This window comes from Leptosomus discolor, chromosome 18, assembly GCF_034619465.1.
Source record: "Leptosomus discolor isolate bLepDis1 chromosome 18, bLepDis1.hap2, whole genome shotgun sequence".
In the NCBI taxonomy this organism is placed as follows: Eukaryota; Metazoa; Chordata; class Aves; order Leptosomiformes; family Leptosomidae; genus Leptosomus; species Leptosomus discolor.
The window spans coordinates 14840062-14857323 of NC_141408.1; the positions used below are offsets into that span (position 1 = coordinate 14840062).

At 48.9% G+C, this 17262-nt stretch overlaps 2 protein-coding genes across 2 annotated transcripts; one reads left to right on the top strand and one right to left on the bottom strand.

Annotated features, from left to right (window-relative positions):
* Window positions 1–1316: 1316 nt before the first annotated feature.
* IFT20 (intraflagellar transport 20) lies at window positions 1317–3372 on the bottom strand. The gene is made up of 4 exons (XM_086475241.1): window positions 3234–3372; window positions 2699–2784; window positions 1784–1887; window positions 1317–1433 (listed from the first exon to the last, which is right to left on the bottom strand). Exons 1-4 carry the CDS (start codon window positions 3358–3360, stop codon window positions 1352–1354), a joined length of 399 nt encoding a protein of 132 aa, XP_086331367.1. The 5' UTR covers window positions 3361–3372; the 3' UTR covers window positions 1317–1351.
* Window positions 3373–6588: 3216 nt separating this feature from the next.
* TNFAIP1 (TNF alpha induced protein 1) lies at window positions 6589–15323 on the top strand. The gene is made up of 6 exons (XM_009953959.2): window positions 6589–6805; window positions 8914–9083; window positions 10899–10988; window positions 11094–11146; window positions 13647–13842; window positions 15088–15323. The coding sequence occupies exons 1-6, from the start codon at window positions 6589–6591 to the stop codon at window positions 15304–15306; spliced, it is 945 nt and encodes a 314-aa protein (XP_009952261.1). The 3' UTR covers window positions 15307–15323.
* The last annotated feature ends 1939 nt before the right edge of the window (window positions 15324–17262 follow it).

Consider the following 17262-nt stretch of genomic DNA (forward strand, 5'->3'; position numbering starts at 1 on the left):
TCACACCTTCACCACCTTCCTTCACCATCTTCCTTCACACCTTCACCTTCCTTTGCTCTGCTTCAGTTTTGATTAATTATAAACGTCTGATCACTGAGAAATAGGCCAAAATCTGGCTTGATGACTGCTTAACGCCAGCTCTGACAAGGAGGCACACTTCCTACAGGATTCTGAAGTGCTTCAGGAAATTGTACACAAGGATTTGTAAACTTTCCCATGAAATCACTTCTGGTATGGAAATAAATAACTAAACGCATTAAACTGCATTTAATCTTCTTAAAGGAATGACTAAAACAAGCTTAAAATTCGACCACGAGATCGCAGACAGTCCACACAGTAAATGTCCACAGCAGCTACAGTAAATAAAACCCACCGCCGACCGAGCTCCGGGGTGGTTGCTGCCGTGTTTTCAGTTCTCAGTTGATCGGGGTGAGATGGCAGGTCACCACGAGGGCTTTCCAGCCGCTGCCTGGGTATCCCAGGGCTTCACTGGCGTAAAACCGAAGCCTCCCGCAGGCTCTGGGCAGGGCAGCACTTCCACGCCCGCAGACAGGCACAACCCACACCTCGAGGCCGCTCTCAGGAGTCACGCTCACGTTTAGCGTCCGCGTGTCCCGGTGTCCCCGCAGGCGCGGAACAGTCGGTCTCAGCGGGCGGCTCTGTCACCAACGCTGCCCGCGACAGAATCCAACGCTGACATTACTCCCTGCACGGACGTACCTCAGGCGTAGCTCAAAGTTCTTCATTCTGCTGTATTTTCTGTGTTTTCGCGTGTCTGTAATTAATCTGTTCTGTTAATCTTAAATTTCTGAGGTTTTTTCCTAACTGTATAGAAAAAACAGTCTGCTCAACATGGGTAAAAGTTACTGCTGCCTGTGTGTTGGGTCTTTAGGTGTGAGAAATACAACACACTGGAAAACCACTGTGACTATCCAGGGAGTTGTAAACCCTTAAGCTCAAAAATAACAGCGGAAGCGACTAATTCTGGTGTATCCAGAAAGTCTGAAAACAATAATTTATTTTCTGATTTCTTTGAAAGAGCTGTACAGTTCAAAAAGTGAGAGACGCAGCAACAGTAGTATTAGTTCAGCCACGGTCTGAATTAGAACTACTGCCTGTACAAAACGTCTGTAAGACAAAGAACAGTCTGTCACCTGTTGGACTACCCGCCCCCCCCCCCCCCCCCCCCTTATTGCCACTTTGGGTGTCACTCACACGGGATTAAAAACGCTTCCATTTGTACAAACCATCTCGTCATTCACACACAGTGAAAAATTGCATATTTTTGAAATTCTCAAGATTCCGGAATGGTCAAGTTTCCGAGTTAGTTTGGTTTTAATCTTAAAAGCCTCTATTTCTGAAAAATGAATTGGTCAATGAATTCGTTCTGGTCTGCTTCAATCTTACAGAGGGTCTCGTACTCTACCCGGTACCTGGAAGACAAAGCAGACGGTTACAGCTGCGCCCGGCCCCGTTCAGGGGGTGGTGGGAGGAAGGCTGGGCCAGCCCGAGCCGGCGCAGAAGCCCCGGCTGCCGCCACCCCGCAGCTCTGAAGCGCCTGCCCGAGCCGGGCCCGGGGCGCGCGGTTGCGGTTCGACCGTTTCGCCAACCGCGCGATCTCCGGCCGCCTCCGCTCAGCCACGTCAGGCGGCGTCAGGAATGAACCTGCTCGTCTGGAGGCCTCGAGGCCACCCCAGGCTCGGGGCTGGGCCTCGCCCCGCGCCCACTCCGACGGACGTCCCAGCCTACGTAGTGCCCCAGAAGGACCCCACCCGAAACGCACCTTTCCAGCTGCATCTTCTTCTCAGCGATTAGCGCCTGCAGCTGCTGTTCCTGAGCTTCTCTTTGCTTCGCTATAGACTTCAGCAGATTTCGTGCGCCGATGGCCTGTCGAAAGAGAGCGGTCAGCGATGGGGTTGTATTGGGATTTTTTATTTTTTTTAAGCCCTTTCAGGACTCACAGGTTGATTTTGGGGCGTTTCAGCCACACTAACGACAAAGGCGGGCGACACCTTAATGCTGAGGGGCTGGTGGAACAGGCACACAGTCCCTGTAGGGGCTGGGCAGATGAAGGGACTTCCTTCACACTCAAGGCACAAAAGCCACCGACTCCTCTGCAGATACAAACTGGTCACCAGGGACTGTCCTACAGACAGGCAAGCGCTGGTTGTACTTTTTTCCCCAGAACGAATAAGGGAAAAAGCAATTGCCTACAATTGTGCTAAACATTCATTTCCATTTCCACAATACCATGGAAAAAACCCACACCTCTCGGTGACACACAGAAACATGTAATGAAAACTCCAAACGTAGTTACAGAGCTCTTCACTGATCTGGTCTTTAGAAAGCCCCCCTCCTCCCCCCCCCCCCCTCCTCCTCGCAGAGCCTCTCGAGGACAAAGTTCTGCTAGCAGGAGTGATTAAAAACCACACGTTCTACTTCTGCACAAGCACACAGCCAAGCAGGACCAGCAGGGCCATTGGATGAGGAGCGACGTGCCTGTGCAAGTCTGCTACAGGCGAGTGCTGGGTGGAAAGGCCCGCGCCCTGCAGCGCAGGCAGGTGTAACCGCCGCGGAGAGGCCGGTACGGCCCGGACAGAAGCAGGGTGCTTGTGCCGTGAGAGGAGGAAGGGAGGGACGTGATTTTTCATGCACAGTACGGAGCAGAGTATGTGACAAGCCAGTAATTGCACAGTACCTTCATCTTCTCACTTTCAGCAGCTTTTGCCAGTTGATCAACAAGTTCAATTAAGCTACCCACGATTTTTTGAAATTCTACTATCTCTGCAAAAAAAAAAAAATTGCCAAGTCACATTCAAAGCCCCCCTAAAGGCGACTGACGCTTCTACTACCCGCTGTAATTTTAGATGCGGCTTTGTTCTTCTACAGTAACCCAGCGCGTTTTAGGGTTCCCCTCACCATCGGGCAGCGGTACCAAAGGGGAAGCGCCCCTGGGAGTCACCACAGCCCCCCCCGCGCCCCTGCCGGCCCCCCAGCCCTCCGCCGGGCTCCCGAGAGCGCTCAGCTCGGCTCGGCCCAGCCTAGCTCGGCTCGGCCCGCCCCGGCTCGGCTCGGCTCGGCCCGCCCCGGCTCGGCCCAGTTCGGCTCAGCCCGGCTGGGCCCGGCCCAGCCCGGCCGGGCGGGCTCCAGCCGCGCTGCCCTCACGGCACCACCTGGCCCGCAGCGCGGCGCGGCCCGGGCCGGCCCGGCCCCGGGCGCCCGGCGGGACTCACTGTCCAGGAAGGCCCGGCACTCCTCCCGGAGCTGCGCCGTCTGCTGCGACACCTCGGGGTCCAGGACCCGCAGCTTGTTCAGCTCGTCGAAGTGGAGGCCCGCCGCGCCCAGCGCCGCCTGTGCCATCTCTCGGGCCGCGTCCCGCGGCTCCGGCCGGGCACGGGCGAGCACGCCGGAGCTGACAGGAGCGGAGCGGCCCTCCCCGCCGCGGGCACGGCCCTCCCGGGGCGCTCTGGGGGCCCCAGCGGGACCCGCGGCCTGCCAGGACCCGCCGCCGCCCGGCCCGGCCCGGCCCCCCCGCCGCTGCCACGGCGACAGCGCGCGCCGGCCGCGGGGCACGCTGGGAGCCGCGGGGGGTGGCGGCGGGAAGCGCTTCCGGGTGGCGGCCGGTTCCCAGCGGGGCGCGGAGGAAATGAGCTCAGCCGGGGGCCGCGGCGGCCGCGGGCGGGTGAGCAGCGAGCGGGGGGAGCGCCGGGGCCGCCGCCGCCGCTCTGCCGGGGCTGGGAGAGCGGCCGCCGCTCTGCCGGGTCGCCTCACGCCGCGGTGCGTGTGTGCGCGCCTCGGTGCGACGGACCGGCGGGTGGCGAGCGGGACCGGGCCGGGCCGGGCCTCCTGCAGCAGCCGTCCCGCCGCTGGGTCAGCCTTGGTTTGCCCTTCCAGGTGCCGGGCTGGGCCCCGCGGGGAGGGAGCGGGCGTGCGGAGCGCGGCGTCGGGGCGGGCGGAGGCCTCTCCCCGGACGTGCCACCGTCCCCCGGTGTGGGAAGGGCTTCGGTGCCCGCCGCGGCCCCGCCGCCCCTGGCGGCACACGCCGCGCTGCCCCGGGCCTGACCGGGCCTGGCTCAGCGGGGCCGGGGTCCCGCCTCCGCCCCGCCGTGGCGGGGCCTGGGGGTGCAGCGAAGCCGGGAGGACCGTTAGGTGTAAAGCGGTGAGGGGCGGCAGAACTTGGGGCAGGAGCGGGCCCGGTTTGCCGGCGGCGCTGCGCGGGAGGGTCGGGCGTTTGGGGTTTTCTCCCCTGAACCCTGAGGTTGTTCCTTGTCTGGAAGTTCTCGGCAGGGGCCGTTCCCTGGCGGGTGTCCGTCCTGCTCCCGCCGCCCGCCCGGGGCAGGGAGGAGGGGGCGCAGAGAACGCTCTCGGGTGTTAACGTGGGTAATTGAAGGTCGCAGCCCTGGTTCCAGCGCGACCCTCCGAGCTGGTTAACGAAGGCGTTGGGGTAACAGTGCTGGCTCCCGCTGCGCGGGGATTCTGCTCCTGCTTAGCTTCGTGCTGCTCGGCCAGAGGGGTGAGCGAAGGCCTGAGGGGGTACAACGGGCCGAAAACTTGGTTCGAACGGGTCCGTTCCGACAGAGCACCGTTGGAATTGGAGAGCTGTTTGCGACTGGATTTCTCTCTCGTTGCGAGATCACCCTGGCTGCCTTTATAGATGTGCTTTGCTCTGCCGAGGGGGTCGCTGAGGGGCTAAAGCAAGGCAGGGCAGGGGTGGCAGGTGCGCAGACCTGAGGCGTGTTTCCATCCTTCCCAAAGCCCTTAACCGCCCGGCGAGGCGTAGTCGCTTCTGGTCTGGATTTACTTGTTTGCTGTTGCCTGTTAGCCTGCCTGTGGCTCGTGAGGAGGAGCGGCGTTACTGGCAGTGCCTCGGCCGGTCCTGATTGATTTCTCTGTAACCCTCAGCTGCTTTTTTCAGTGATTAACTTCTTGGGTAACACCACGACCCCAACAGACAGTTTCTGGTTGCTGCTGCTCTGGCCAGTCCCATTCGCAGTGTGCACTTGCCTTTGACTTAGAGTTGCTCACGGGCTGCTTGACTCAAGGGGTGTAGCCGGAAAAGACGTGGTCTTGCCCAGGTGGAGGCTGGAGCTTGCTGTTGGGTTTTACGCAGTTAGCTCAAAGTAGAGTGTGTTGGCAGCTAGTGGGAGCGCCCGTTAGAGCATTTATGGGCAAACTGAGCTTTTTTGGTGCTACAGTTCTTAGAACTGGTTTGTGTGTTGATGGTCTGCCCAACCTTTGTATTGCTCGTTATTTAGTAGACATCAGTTGCAGCGTTTGCTTCGTTAGAACAACTGAGCCAGGCGTTGCAGAATAACGTTCTGTTGTAGGTGTTGTTCTACGTTCAGTAGTTACCCACAGCTCTGGCCATTTTGAGGTCCTGTCTGTAGCTGCCAAGTACTTTGCTGCGCTGATGGGTGGTTGTGGGGATTCTTCGATGTTGGAAGCTGAGGTGATGTGAGAGCAAAAAGGGATGGAAGAAGAATAGCAATATGATTATCAGGTTATTATATTTATTTGTGAAAGGTTACTCATGTGCCACAGGCACAGGACAGAGAAGGGAGGAGATAGTTGTGGTCTGAAAAAATTTTATAAAAACAGCATCAAAAAAAACCAAACAGCAAAATGTTTTTGAGAGCAGTGATTGTTGGAAGGATAGGTAAGAAACTGGTATTTGTACTTCTCCAGTTAAAGAACTTTATATCTGGCACATTAGATGGAGTTTCGCTCTTGTATTTGTTTCCGTTTTGAGCTTGTTGTCGATGGAAAATAAGCACAGTGATACTGGGGAGAGAAAGAAGCAGTGAATGTCCAGCTGGCTTTTTAATTGGGACAAATATTCCAAAGAGTGGACATACTTGGCAGGGGGATGGTGTTATTTTTTTTTTTTAAAGTAAAACTACCTTGGCTGCTCGGCATTCCAGGATGGAGGAGGAAGAGTTTTGAATGAAAGGAGTTGCCAGGAGCTAGAACGTCGTGGTCCAGCATTTCAGGGTCAAGGCATTTGAAGAGACATTTGTGAATGTCTCTGGTTAAAAAACAAACGGCCACCACGTGTGCAGACACACGCCCCGGCTGAAGGAAGGGCAGAGAGCTCTTCCATTGTCCTTCAGCTCTCACAAAGAAAGCCTGGCGTTCTTTTGGGAAGTGGAGAGGGAGCGGAATTCCAGCTAGCATTTGCACTCGGGCACGGTATTGTGTGGTGTGTGCAGTGCTGGCTGAAGACGAAATAACAGGAAGAGTTTTGCGTGTCTTCCTGACAGTGATATAGCTGCGTGGTGCTGAGCAACCGCTGTACTGCCGCGTAAATTGTCTCGGAAGCACCGGAATCTTGTTTTGTCAGAATGTGCGTAAATGTGTCCTTAGGAGTCTACTGAAAGTATCTCTTCTGCATTGTGGGCTTCATGATTTTGTTGTAAATGGAAATTCCAGGCTTCTGTACTGATCTTGCGCGTTTCTGTTTCCAGGGCCCCGTGGTTATGACAGCTTTTGCCTTGCCATCCTCGTCTGGGGACTCGTGACTCTTCACCAACCACGGCGGAATCCGTCAGGCCCACGCTCTGCAGGGTTGTCATCTACCTACAGAAGGAGATGTCGGGGGACACGTGCCTAACCTCCACCCTTTGTCCAGCTGCAGGGCCCAAGCCCAAAACTTGCAGCTTCAAAGGGGGCAGCCTTGGTAACAAGTACGTGCGACTGAACGTTGGGGGCTCTCTGTATTACACTACAGTGCAAGTGCTGACCCGGCACGACACCATGCTGAAGGCCATGTTCAGCGGCAGGATGGAGGTGCTCACAGACAAGGAAGGTAAGGGAATGTCTTATTGTTGAGAATTTTGTAAAACAACTGGGGTTTGGTGGTGGGTTTTTTAATATTTTAAAAGACCACGCTCAGTTAAGGATGTAGGGAAAGATATATTCCAAAAATAACTTGGAACATTAGGCAGTCGACTCCCATTGGCGCTAACAATCCTCTGTGCCTTACGAAAACGTGTCCTTTTGTTACTAAAATTAGCTGGCGGAAGGACTGGTTCTCTTTCCTACGGTCTCAGCTGGTCTGCAGATTGTTGGTGTTGGTACGAAGACGGAACAGACAGTATGTGGGTTGTTGTTTGCGTGGTGTCATGTAGTGGCATCATGCGACATGCGTATGTGGGGAGGGACGTTCAGTTTTCGTCTTGCTGACAAAACTCAGAGCAGCCTTGCTTGCTACATTGAAAATTCCTTTTTTTCCTCCTCCCAGTAGCATGTTCGACTTGTGGCTCGTGACGCTGTGACAGTATTTAGCCATCAGTCAAGTAGTCACCTCTTGCTGGACACCCATATTGGCGTTATAAAAATCCGTAATCGGTTATGGAGAGTAGAACAAGTAGGAAGACCAATATCAGCAGTGGCTACAAGTGCTTTCGTTTTCCTCTCTTTGGTAGTCCAGGGCGAATTGGTGCTTTAGGAACAAGGGTTGTGGTGCTGTGAAGAGGCTGAGAGAGGCTGGCAGAGCTGGTGTCTCTGAACACTCGTATGCAAAAGCTCTTCCGTGTGCCCAGGTGACATCAGTTTAAACGTGACGCACAACCGTGTGCTTGCTTAGGCTGAAACAGCTCCTTGGGGGGTTTGCGTGTCGTTTAAACCAAGTTCCCCCTTGAGTAGGCTGGGTCTTGTTGAGTGTTACGTACCACTAAATCCGTTTACTGCAGCAGTTCTGTGTAAGAGCCTCAGCCTGGACAGAAAACAAGGTTCATGCCCTGACAGCTGCAGCTGGCGAATCCAGCAGTGGTTCAGCCGGCTTTCCTGTGTTGTTTTCTGTACCTAGGTCCCAAAATAACACTTTTTTGCCTGCCTCCCATGTTATGGAAAAGGGTTGGACACCATATTAAGCCCTCTGCCTGTGTGCATCCTACATTGCTATTGTTTGCCAGCAGGTCAGACATCCTGTTTCCTGGTGAATGTGACTTTAGGGATGTTTTAACATCGCAAGGACTGCCTGTCTGCTGCTGTTTCCTGTGCCGCATCCCCTCTCCTGATCTGTCTCTCTCCTGTTCTTTTCTCCTGTTTGGAGATTGGAACAGCTTTTTGCCCATGCTGGGTATTCTGGGCTAGTTTGCCTTTTAGCGCCTGGGGAACCCTTCTCTCTAACTCCACACAAGAGCAGAAGGTGTGGCTGGAAAACTGACAGATCCTTCTCGTTAGGCCGCAGAACTTATCCCAGGTCTTCTTGTTGCAGACAGCTGTGAATTCTCTCCTCTAGGTTTCCCGGCTTTCTTAGCGCTGTTTCCAACTGCCCAGCATTACCCTGTAGCAGCAGTTACTGCATGTGTTCCTGTGCAAATACAGTACACTCCCATTTTGCTGGCAATATGACAAGCCTCTCAATAAAAGAAGCAACCTACCTAACAATAAGCTGCGGTTTTTGGTTGTTTGTTTTTTTTGGCCTTTTTTTCAAGATTTGGGTGGCTTGGACAGTCAAACAGATGTAATTTAGACTTCCTGCAGTGGGTAAAAGGGTCCGTTCCTTTAATCAGAACCTAATGGAGAAAAGGCGAAGCCCGGATAAGAATTTTGGTCAGTCAGCACATGATCAAGTGATTCAGTGCAGTCGGGTTCCTGCAGCGACTTCAGTGTCCTGTGATAGGAAGGCAAGTGTTGTTAGCTTGAGGCTTTTCTTTTGGGTGGGGGGTGGAAAGCGGTGAGGGCACACAGGAGGTGCCAAAGGAGCGGTTGCACTGCCAGTTTCTGTACTGTGACCAGCTTCAGTTTGCTCCAAGGCAGTGGAGGCTTCCACGGAGTGAACCAGGAGGAGTACCTTGTGCAGCTTCAGGAAACGTTGGGCTTAGTTAACCTCGCTGAGGACGCTGAGGAGCTTTTTCTTGCCCCCTAGTGTTGAGGCGATTGAAATGATGTGATGGTTATTTTTTTCAGGCTGGATCCTTATAGACCGTTGTGGGAAGCACTTTGGAACAATTTTAAACTATCTCCGAGATGACACGATTGCACTTCCTAAACACAGACAGGAGATCAAAGAGTTGATGGCAGAAGCCAAATATTATCTCATTCAGGGCTTAGTGGACATGTGCCAAACAGCCCTGCAGGTAAGAAATAGAAGTAGCCTGTGAAGGTTTTTGTGGGTGTTTTGCTTATCAAATTTACTTAAGACAACTTGAGAGAGTATTTCATGGCCTTAGAGATGGGATCAAGTTTTAGATGTGCAAGACAGCCTGGAAAGAAAATGAGACAGCAGCCGAGAAAGTTCTAAGATCTTATCCAATGTGTTTATCAAAGCCAGAGTTATCCTTTCTCTGTACGCGCACCTGAGATTCTCTGATGCTTTGAATAAGAGGTGAAAAATGAGGTTATGATCTCCCTGGAAATGTTTTCAGACCCGTGTGCTATCAGGGCATGGCCTTCCAGGGCACAGGGGCCTGTACGCTGAAGGCATTTAGCACAATTAGTGGGGCGACTGCATTACCGAGGGAGCTATTTCTTTATAAGAGGAGAAGGATCGTCCCCTGGTTAGATTATATGAATCTAGAACGTGCAAAGTGTAGGTTCCAGTTGCTGTCATTTCAGAGATGTCTGTTATGATGACAGGTAAATCATTTCCCTCTGCTTCTGTTCAGTTGCCCAGCTGCCCCCTCAGGATGGGGACAGTGGCACTTTTCTACTTCGCAGGGATGAATAAAGGAGAAACTGGATTCTCAATTTGTCATTTAAACAGAGGGACTGGTTCTTTTCTATTTCTTTTTTTTAAATTTTATTTAGGAAATAGACAGCGAATGAGTTCCTCTCGTGTGAAATTAAATAAAAGCCAGAAATTTAAAGGAAACTGATTGAATAAACATGATTATTTTGAGCATATGATTTAAAAGACCTTATGGCATTTGTCTAAATTTCCCCCAAGTTACGTCACTTCTAATTAGATAATATTTATAGGCAGAATGGGTTTGAATCTTTGCAAACATGGTAACTTTTTTCTAAGTTTGAATCTTAATGGAGAAAAAGACGTACATGGTAAGCACTAGGTGCTCTAAGGGCTTTCCGTTCCATCAGTTTTGCAAATCCGTAAGCCCGTAGTAGCTTTATTCACTTGGAGTCCCTCTGCATTCAGCTGACTCAAATCAGCTTGTTCTGCGGACTTTTTGATGAGATGAGTCCAGATGCAATATATATAACTTATTATGAGCCTTAAGATTGTGAAATGAGTGTTTCTGGCAGGACAAAAGTTAGTAATTAATAAATGCCTCACGTACTAGGTTCAACATACTTCTTGAATCCGCTGGAAGAAGTGCAAAGCCACACTGACAATTGTCCTTCTGGTTTGGAATTTAAAACCTTTCTTCTAAAACCAGAATGTTCTGATGCTCCCCTAATAGCTGTTGAGCTTTCCTTAATGTGCTACACGAGGAATCTGGAGCCACAGACTGTGCTACAAGCTCTTGATTGTTGCTTGTGTATCATAAGGGGCTGAAGTCCGTTTTGGGGACGTGCTGTTCCTGCCCAACGATCAGCTCATAGTGGCTGATAACCTTATGTGCTGCAGTGTTTTGAGTTGATGAAAACTAGTGCAAACTCTTGCCATCCTTTTCTTCAAAAAAGGGTAGAATAATAAACCCACTTAAACCAAGTGTGCCTTGAGCTCAGAGTCCTTGCTGTAGCTAGGAAGGACGTCCACCTGCGTCCCGGTGTTTCAATTACTGCTGCCTTCTGGGGATAAGAAATCTCGGCTGTATTTCTGGGTTGCAGATCAAGGTGAGCTGTGTGGTTGCTATAGCAACACAGAGCTTTTCCTTTGCATCACAGGATTTGGGAACATGGCCGGAGGGGCTGGAGAAGACAGCAGCAGATGTTAGCTTTAGCATTTATTTCACTTTGGTGTATTTCCCCTCTCCTTTCTTTCTTTAAAACAGGACAAGAAAGACTTGTACGAACCTGTGTGTAGCATCCCTATTATCACATCTCCAAAAGAAGAGGAGAGACTGATAGAATCTTCAATGAAAGTAACTGCTTTTCCACAACTATCCAGTGAGAAAACTGAATTTTTGCTGAATGTATTCAAACACAGAACTTAACCTTTTCTGCTTTTTTTCCTTCTCTCCCAACAGCCCGTTGTTAAGCTGCTTTATAACAGAAGCAACAACAAATACTCCTACACCAGGTATGTAATTCCTCTTTCCCCCACTGTAATGGGGAAGTTTCTTTTGACTATGGGAGTGGAGGAAGATGTGGTACAACCTAACCTGGGGGTTTTGGGGGGGTGTTTTTTGTGGTTTTTTTTCCTGTTTGGATTGTTTTGGGGTTTTTTGCTTACCACAGTGTTCTTTTATGGATGTGAGTGCTGTTGGTTTTGACTGGTGTGACTCTAAATGGGGGGAGAACACAACAAATATTTGTTGCAGTCTAGTGTGCAGTTCAGTTGTGTGAGAAAGAGGAATGGAAACTCGGGATGAGAGATGGGAACGGTGAGGCTGTTAATGTTGGCTGAAACTGGCTGTAAGTTAGGTAACGCAGCGCAAACCGGTAACCAGAGTGTTACCTCGTCAATGCAAAGCTAATGCAGCCATGATCCCTGCCTTGTCCATTTGGCTTTGCTTTTGAGTCTGCATGTAGCTCTGCCAGCACTCTCCTCTGACCTACAGACATTGTTGGTGTGCCAGTGCCTCTAAATTAATGAATTATCTGGTTACAAAGGAAAGTACCTGTTCTGCTCAGGAACAACCTGGTTAAAGCCAGGACAAGAATTTACTGGCTTTCCTCCTGTATAAAGTAACATGATTTATTTAGTTTTATGCGGTAACTATCGTGATCCCTTTGTTGTGGTGCTGTCGGAATGGCTTTGGATTTTCCCAAACGAGTCATTGAAGCAATGCCAGTAATCCTTTATGCTATGCAGAATCCTCATTTTCAGCCTTTTCAGTCCGAGATGCAATCCTCAAAGCTTTTTTGCTCTAGACAGACTGATTGTCTGTCTGTGGGAAGAGATGGATTCTATCATGGTATTTCAGGTAGTCAGGAAATGCTGCCTGTGGGAGTGCTGAAGAGCAGCCCATGTTTCAGCAGACAGCACTCTGTCTCTGCCAGTCCTGTGGGGCTCCTCCCTGCGTTACCCTTCAGCTTATGGCAGTGGTGCTAAAGCAAGCACAGAATAGCACATTAGTCACCGTGGGGCTGGCAGTGGGAGCGTGCTAGTAATGAGAGCGACAGAGCCCAGATACTGGGAGGTGCTGGTGTCTCAGCTAGCTGTAGAGTTCTCATTATTCCTTGCCCATGAATCTGCATGCCTTGGTGGTGTTTAAATGAGGCGTCTTTATTTAAAATTCCACACTGGCTGCTAGCAAGCAAAGGTTTTTTTTTCCTTCTGGTCTTCCTCATCGACAGTATAAAAGGAGCTTTCTCAGCCGCGTTGTCAGTGCGGTCTAAGAACTAAATGGATGAAGACTTCCACATTTGTTTCCCGGCTCTGCCGCTTGATAGAGGCTGGGACTTGTCTCAGGCTGAAACCCAGATTGCTTTATCAAATGATTCTTGCGAGCTGAAGGTTTTCATCTGGTCGCGCATCATTCTTTTTTGATCTGAACAGAAATACTTCTCAGACTAAGTATTTTGTGCAGAGCCCAGCTGGCTGGTCTTGTCAGCAGTGTCTTGACTCCTAAGTATTTCACAGCTCTCCTGGACCACTTGCAAAAGTTCAGGTGCCACATACAAAAGTACGATGCCACGACTCTGGGCAGGACTGTTGGCAGCAAGGTGTGAACCTTGGGCTTCTGGTCCAAAGAGTAAGGAATTTTACTGTTAAAGCTAGCAAGGCTGGCTTTGTGGTCTAGGCAATAGCATGTTCACCAATTCCCAGGTATCCTCATGTAATGTCCCAGGCACCTATAAAGTGACAAAGAGGCACAGAGTACTTTTTTTCGATACGGCTGCTGGGTTCAGCCTAATGTCAGAGGAGTAAGGCTTTTAGGTTTGGGGTTTGGTTTTTTTGTTACTTAATCAAATCGCTGGACATGGATTGGCCGTGATGTTGTTACTTATGTAAAATATTTTAAATTTTAAGAACAGCTTTCTGATAGCTTTTCTTGATTTTAAAGCTGTAATAGAGTGTATGCTTTTTATTCCTCTAGAACATCTAGATATTGCTTTGAAAAGTAATCAAGATTCTACATCGCATCAATAAACCTTAGTTTCCTAAATAATGTAGTTGCCCTAGAAATTTGTGTGTGGTATCACTGGTGTTACATGCAGAACAGCTGCTTTTTTAGCTGGCCTTCTAACATGCATTGACTTTCTGGACTTTTGCTGTTACTAGGCTCGAGAGAACTGCAGTTAGCGTGTGATGTAATCGTCTTGAGTGTCAGTCAAGAGGTAGTTGTGGATAGTTGATGCAATGATTTGGGAAATTGTGCTGTCGTTATTAATTATATAACTTGACCTCTAAAGGCTGGTGTGTTTGCTCATGGGAATCAGAGCATCTTGTTTGTATCTGAAATTGGCTATTACCCTCTCTTTTCTTGGCAGCACATGGCAGTGAGTCACTACTTATTTGTATGCTGCAGTTAGATCAATGCTTAAAACTGGTGGAACAGGCATATAATTTCTGTCGAGATGGCCAGTTGAAAAACCGCAAAAACCATATCCCTTCTTTTGTTGCTGTGTTTCAGTAACTCAGATGACAACTTGCTGAAGAACATAGAGCTGTTTGACAAACTCTCTCTCCGATTCAATGGCAGAGTTCTTTTCATTAAGGATGTTATAGGGGATGAAATCTGCTGCTGGTCTTTCTATGGACAGGGTCGGAAACTTGCCGAAGTCTGTTGTACCTCTATAGTGTACGCTACGGAGAAGAAGCAGACCAAGGTAATGGAGTTTTACCCACCTGTCTCTTATGTTTAAAAAAAAAAAAAAATCAGGTTGATGATACATCGGAGAAGGATAGAGATTTTGTATAACTTAAGCCAAATTGCTAGGGGTGAGCAGTATCACTTGCTGGAAAAGCTTTGATACCAACTCTCCTGAATATTGACTGGAATTGGTGGTCAGTGACATAGAAATCACTAGAATGGCTCGCTGCTCAGGGCCTGCAGGATGAGCTGGTGTCTTGCTGCATATAGATAGAACTCAGAGAAGACTAAATATAGTAGCAGGTTACAAGAAGGAAAGACTGAGGATGGTAATTCTGAAAGCATGTGCATTTTAGCACTAGTCTCTTAAAGCTGATGGATTTTTGTGTCCCTAAAGCATGTAAATGCCTTTAAATTCTTCTCTAATTGGATGAAGTAAAGATCTAATTCTGCTCCTAATTATACCTATATAAATTTACTTCATTGCAGTTACTTTGTACTGTGTTTCACTTGCACTGATGTAATCATTGTAATTGAACTAAATGGTTGTGTCTGGGAGTATAAATTTCTCCAGAGTGCTGGAAAGTATATGCCAAAAAGGAGAAGACTGAAACCAATCTGTCCCAACCTGAATAACTGAAATGGATGGGATGAAATTAAGGACACGGAAACCTGAGCTCAAACACTGTTTAAAAATGTGATGTTTTTATTATCGTTGTGCTTTTATGTGCAAATCTACAGAATATCTGTTAGGAAGAAGGTTCAGCAGGAGTGCAGGTTCCCGGTAATCAAGCTATCTTGACTACCCCACGTTTCCAGCAATTCTTCTCCTAGTCTTCCCACCTCTGATTTTGCAAAGGTTACCTAAAGACTTGCTTTCACGTATAATACGTCCTCAAGAGATGAGTTACATGCATGAAAACATGACAGTGATTAGCATGATAACTCTACAGAGTTGCCCTAACTTCAAGAGTTCTGACTTGCAGCGGTGCAGGTAAGGTGGCTGGAGTCCCACATTGGCACATAGGAATCACAAATAGTGTATTCTGTTCTGGAAGAGGTGAGGTAGGCGAGCTGGTGGTGGGGGTAATCCTCTATCAGGAACTAAGACCGCTTTGCTCATCTTTCTCATTTACAATTGTTTTACTCTCTTTGTCATGTCTGTGTTTTTATGGCTCAAGTACCTTTTGACTTACGGGTCTGTGTTCCAGTGGAGTTATCCTGTACGGGTCGGCAAAAGGACATGTGCTGTTTTTTGTAGGTTGAATTCCCTGAGGCACGAATTTATGAGGAAACACTAAATGTCTTACTATATGAAACACCACGGGTTCCTGATAACTCCCTGCTGGAAGCAACAAGCAGGAGCCGAAGCCAGGCGTCTCACAGCGAGGATGATGAAGGTTTTGAACTTCGTGATCGAGTGCGCCGAATCCACGTGAAGAGATACAGCACCTATGATGACCGTCAGCTTGGCCACTAGCGTATCAGTCGAGGAGAAGGGCTTGTATTGATGTTCTCTGAGGGACATCAGGAGGTAGGAAGGGATCAGTTGGACTCTGTGCATTGATCTTCATGTGGCTGCTTGGCTCCCTAGAGAAGCAAATGGGCATTTGTGCGCCCAAAGCAACGCTAAAGGCCGAGGGCTTTGAGAACTAAGATACTAATTTTGCACCACGTGCTTTAAATACAGGCTGGCCCCCTTGTCATGCCACTGAGGAATGGAGTTGGGAACACCGATTCTGCCAGTTTGTGGTTGCTCTTGCATATCTAACGACTCACCAGTTTTCATACTCCCTGTATTGCTCTTCCCGAGTGAGATGGCGTGATTGGAAAGCCTCTTCCCAGATACCTGCCTTTAGGATTTTGTATAATGGAACTTCCAGTTTTTAAATCAAGGTGCTAAAGAGGGGGTGGAGGGAACTTGAACATGACTACTCTTAGCACACACTACATCTGATGACCCCCAGAAGAAATGGTTAGCCATCCAGTAGTCAGGTGCACTGCACATGTGGTTTCTCCCACCTTTCCCTCAGTGCACTTCCAAAGGTTTGTGTTCCAAGATAGCTGTCTTTAAAAGTCATTAATTCTAAGGCAAGCTCTTCCAAAGAGGTAAGAGTCAAGTCATTGAAAAACATCCCCTTGTGAAAAATGAGAAAACTTTGACGATTTATGTTTATATGTAGTGACTTGTCTTGGGAGATGGAGAAATGGGTACGGTGAAGGAAGAAACTTCTTCAAGGAAGAAAACTTCAGGAATAGGCTGTGGGTGGATTGCCATTGTTTAGGCTTCTGGTAGCATATTCCTGTTGGTATCAACAATGGCAATCTGGGGAATTAGTTTTACATTAGTTTCCTCCTGGGGCCCAAAAGTGCTATTTGATGATAAATTTCCTAGGCAGCAGGGTAAAAATTGCGGTGACTGGGGAAGTACAGAGTAAACTACATTTTATAAGGCTAGATAATGTTCATGTACTGAAGGGTGACTTCAAGTTTTGTGTTCTGAGTCCCTTCGAGAGCATAGAAGTGGAAAGAGAAGGATCATCATAAAAGTCTGGTTCTAGCATGGAACTGCAAGAGTCTTTGGACACAGGAGAAGAGGTAGCTTATACTGAATTTTAAAGTGAAGTGATAGCTTTTATTCTGAGCGCTTGGCTGGGTGGTAATTGTGAAGGGCCTTTCAGAAGGTTGGAGTCAAGGCTGCTCTGCAAGTGGGGTCTCTGGAAACAGTTTTGAGTTCAGTATGAACAGTCCTTACTGTATTTTTAAATGTTTGCTTGCATGGTTCAGCTGTAGGGTGCGGGTTCAAATTTTACCACTGTCATAAACGATAGTTACTTGATGGCTGTTGCCTGGCAGTTATGGCTATGTGACAGCAGTGGAGCACGCTCTGCAGCTGCTTTTATGTTCCCGTATTGTACATGAACAAGGAAGCTTCAGATTCCACGATGGCTGGTCTTGGAACTGCTTTGACCGGTGCCAAATCTACCGATAAGTTCTAAAGCAAATTACTGCAAAAGCCTGACAGGAAAATAATCCCAAATAAATACAGTGAAGTCATAAGTAGAATTAAGATGGTAGAGGGTTTGGTAGTAATAGAAGCAGGGGAGGGAACAAAGACATTATTTCCACTCATTTAGGCTTTTGAAAATGCAGTTGTTGAGGCTTGGTAAGAAAACACTAATGGCTGCAAACTTTCAGGATTTTTCTGCCTAGCCAGACCTCCACATGTGGCAGGCGTTCACGGAATTCCTCTCGCGTTCAGGAAGTAGCATTGCCAGAGTAACGCACCTGCCTTTTTGTGAAAGACCTCTTCAAAACTCTAATAATCTCTTTTCTTTTTATATTGCTTTCTGTAAGTCATTGTTTTCCAGCTGGTTTTTCTGTTGTGCCAGTGAAAATACAGCTGCTGAGATTAGTTTTGACAAAGACCTTTGTG

Bases quoted from the DNA above. Each gene is read 5' to 3' on its own strand.
- TNFAIP1 (XM_009953959.2), top strand. From the start codon at position 6,589: ATGTCGGGGGACACGTGCCTAACCTCCACCCTTTGTCCAGCTGCAGGG. The intron at 6,806-8,913 runs GTAAGGGAATGT...TATTTTTTTCAG, and splicing joins GGTGCTCACAGACAAGGAAG to GCTGGATCCTTATAGACCGT. The intron at 13,843-15,087 runs GTAATGGAGTTT...TGTTTTTTGTAG, and splicing joins CGGAGAAGAAGCAGACCAAG to GTTGAATTCCCTGAGGCACG.
- IFT20 (XM_086475241.1), bottom strand. From the start codon at position 3,360: ATGGCACAGGCGGCGCTGGGCGCGGCGGGCCTCCACTTCGACGAGCTG. The intron at 1,888-2,698 runs GTACTGTGCAAT...CTCTTTCGACAG, and splicing joins CTGAAAGTGAGAAGATGAAG to GCCATCGGCGCACGAAATCT. The intron at 1,434-1,783 runs GTGCGTTTCGGG...TTTGTCTTCCAG, and splicing joins AAGAAGATGCAGCTGGAAAG to GTACCGGGTAGAGTACGAGA.